The following is a 2920-nucleotide window of genomic DNA, read 5'->3' on the forward strand; positions in this document are numbered from 1 at the left end:
AAGGAGGCTTTAATGATGTAGAAAGTCCTAGAAAGAGGTATCCCAAGATCTATGTCCACACTTTGTTTGTCACATGCTGACTTTGCTAGGCGATCAGCATGATCATGCCTAGGGATTCCAACATGCGATGGAATCACAAAACGTTTATTATGGCCTCGTTCTTTTGCACGATACACGTTTATCCTGATGTCATTTGCAATATTTCCCGCACCTTTGTCTAGAGCAGGGGTACTCAACTGGCGGACCGCGGTCCGGATCCGGACCTTCTGAGTGTTGCAGTTGGACCTCAGACCCCAGGAAGAGAAAATTCTAGTTAAATAGCATGAAGGTCCTGGTGAAAGTATCTTGCAATTATTATTATTTTTTTTTGGTCGACTTTGACTATATATATTTAGAATAGTTTTCCTATGATATTACATTTTCTGTTATTGCTTTTGCATTAACAGAAAATTAGAAAAATCAGCTGGCTTCTGTTGTTTACATACATGGCTGGCGAGGCAAGGGTAAACTTTGACGTGAGATGTTCTGGACAAGTCTGAATTTATCTTAGGCTTCCTATCAATAGTTGCATTTGTTCAGGAATAATTCAGGAGTACGTTGGTAGCAGGGGCGTATATTCAGGGTGTGCTAGCCTGCTTAAAATATGGGGTTGGGTGTGCTGCTCAACCAGCCAGCGCTCATTGCTGGTTGAGCAGCACAACCAGCCATGGCTGGAAGTTATAAAATACTTTTGGCTCTCATTATGTGGCACATGTACGTCGATTTTGCGTCGAGAGTTCACAGGCTGCAGGAGGAGCGCGTTTTGCTATGGAGCCCGTAGACAGGTGAAAAAAAAAAAAAAAAATCAGATGGGACAAATTGAATAATTGGTAACAGATTCAATTCTTCTTACTGACGCACATAATGATGACCAGTAAACATTAATTACTTCACCCCTTGGGGTGTAGTATTGTTTTGAATGTGTGTGTGTGTGTGTCTGTCTGTCTGTGTGTCTGTCTGTCTGTCTGTCTGTCTGTCTGTCTGCCTGTGTGTCCGAACTACTGTGGCCGAACGGGTGAACGGATCAAAACGAAACTTGGTAGACACATTGGGTATGACACGGCAAACACTTTGACCTCGCCAAGGTCAAAGGTTGTTGTGATAAACCAACTGGTAAATTTGTAACACGTTTTTTTTTTCATTTACAGGAGACATGGCGTGTTCGAAGAGAAGAAAGGTTGATGATGAAAATCGTTCCTTCAAGGAAGAATGGATACAACAGTATGCTTTCACTCTTCCTACAACCAGCTCTAAGCCAATTTGCCTTATATGTAGCGAAACCGTTGCCTTAGTGAAGAGCAGTAATCTTAAACGCCTTTATGAAACTAAACACAGTGGATTTGAAAAGATGTATCAGCAAGGAACTGAAGAGAGAAAAAATAAAATAAATAAGCTAAAATCGCAGTATGAAAGATCAACCATTGTTCTTGCCAGTACCATGACAGCCCAGGAGAGAGCAGTAGAGTGTTTATTGAGGATAGCTTGGATCTTGGGAAAACACAAGAAACCCTTCGCTGACGCTGAAGTTGTGAAAGAATGTATGCTGGAAACTGTTGATACATTGTTTGATGGTAGACAAAAGAATGAAATTAAAGATAAAATAAAGCAGATTCCATTATCTGATTCCACATCAATGAGGAGAACAGAACTATTGGCTAATGATCTTATGTTGCAACTTGATTTAGGACTGAAAGAAGCACCGTGTATCTCACTAGCTATTGATGAATCAACAGACAGTACTGACCATGCTCAACTCATGGTTTTTGTTAGATATTATGATGCAAGGAAGAAAGAATTTTGCCAGGACTTGTTGGGTGCGACTGATCTCAAAGGAAGAACACGAGGAGAGGATATCTATGGAGCTTTGAAAGGCATGTTAGAATCAAGAAATATTGATGTTAAATCCATATTTTCACTGACTACAGATGGAGCCCCAGCTATGGTTGGGCGAGAGAAGGGACTAGTTGCAAGATTAAAAGAAGATAATGCTAACATGATAACTTACCACTGCATAATCCACCAATCAGTACTGTGTGCTAGTCTTGGAGATGAATATAGAGAAGTCATGGAGACTATCATGAAGCTAGTAAACTTCCTTCGATCTACATCGGCACTCCAACATCGTCTACTCAGAACCTTTCTTACCGAGGTCAATGCAAGCCATGATGATTTACTAGTGCACAACAATGTGAGATGGCTAAGTAAGGGAAGAGTTTTGGAGCGATTTTGGGCAATTAGGAAGGAGTTACAGACTTTCCTCGAAAGTCAAAACAGTGTGAAGGCAAATGCATTTTCTGATTTTTTGAAAGATGACAAGAAAATGGAAACTGTTGGATTTTTGACAGACATGATGTCACATCTGAATGATCTTAATGTCAAACTTCAAGGGGAAAAACACACCATCTTCAATTTGATCTCAGTAATTCGTGCTTTCCAGAAAAAAATGGATCTTTTCAAAACTGATATTCAAAGCCAACTTTTGCATTTTCCCAGACTTTTGGAGCAACGTAATGATGAAACAGGTACTAACCATGTTCAATTTATTGAGAACCTAATCAATAATTTCAAGGTGCGCTTTGATGACTTTGTTCTTGGAAATCAGTTGCTGCTGTTCATTCAAAACCCTTTTCTAGTGACAGATATAACAGAATTTTCAGACGAAGCAAAACTCGCCTGCAAATGGGTAGATGCTGCAAAAATCCAACTGGAAATCATTGACTTTCAAGAGAATGTAGAGCTGAAACAAATACTCTGTGATTGTTCACCAGAAACATTTTGGTCAAAGGAAGGATCCCCTGCTAATTTCCCTACTCTTCATAGACTAGCAGTGCAAATTCTCACAATGTTTGGCTCCACTTACTCCTGTGAGTCTGCTTTCTGA

General features: G+C 40.0%; 1 protein-coding gene across 1 annotated transcript; it reads left to right on the forward strand.

The window, feature by feature from the left end:
- Positions 1-1192: 1192 nt before the first annotated feature.
- Positions 1193-2920, forward strand: LOC125042443 (general transcription factor II-I repeat domain-containing protein 2A-like). The gene has a single exon (XM_047638075.1). It carries the CDS (start codon positions 1193-1195, stop codon positions 2918-2920), a length of 1728 nt encoding a protein of 575 aa, XP_047494031.1.

The sequence above is a fragment of the Penaeus chinensis genome, chromosome 32 (genome assembly GCF_019202785.1).
Source record: "Penaeus chinensis breed Huanghai No. 1 chromosome 32, ASM1920278v2, whole genome shotgun sequence".
Lineage (NCBI taxonomy): Eukaryota > Metazoa > Arthropoda > Malacostraca > Decapoda > Penaeidae > Penaeus > Penaeus chinensis.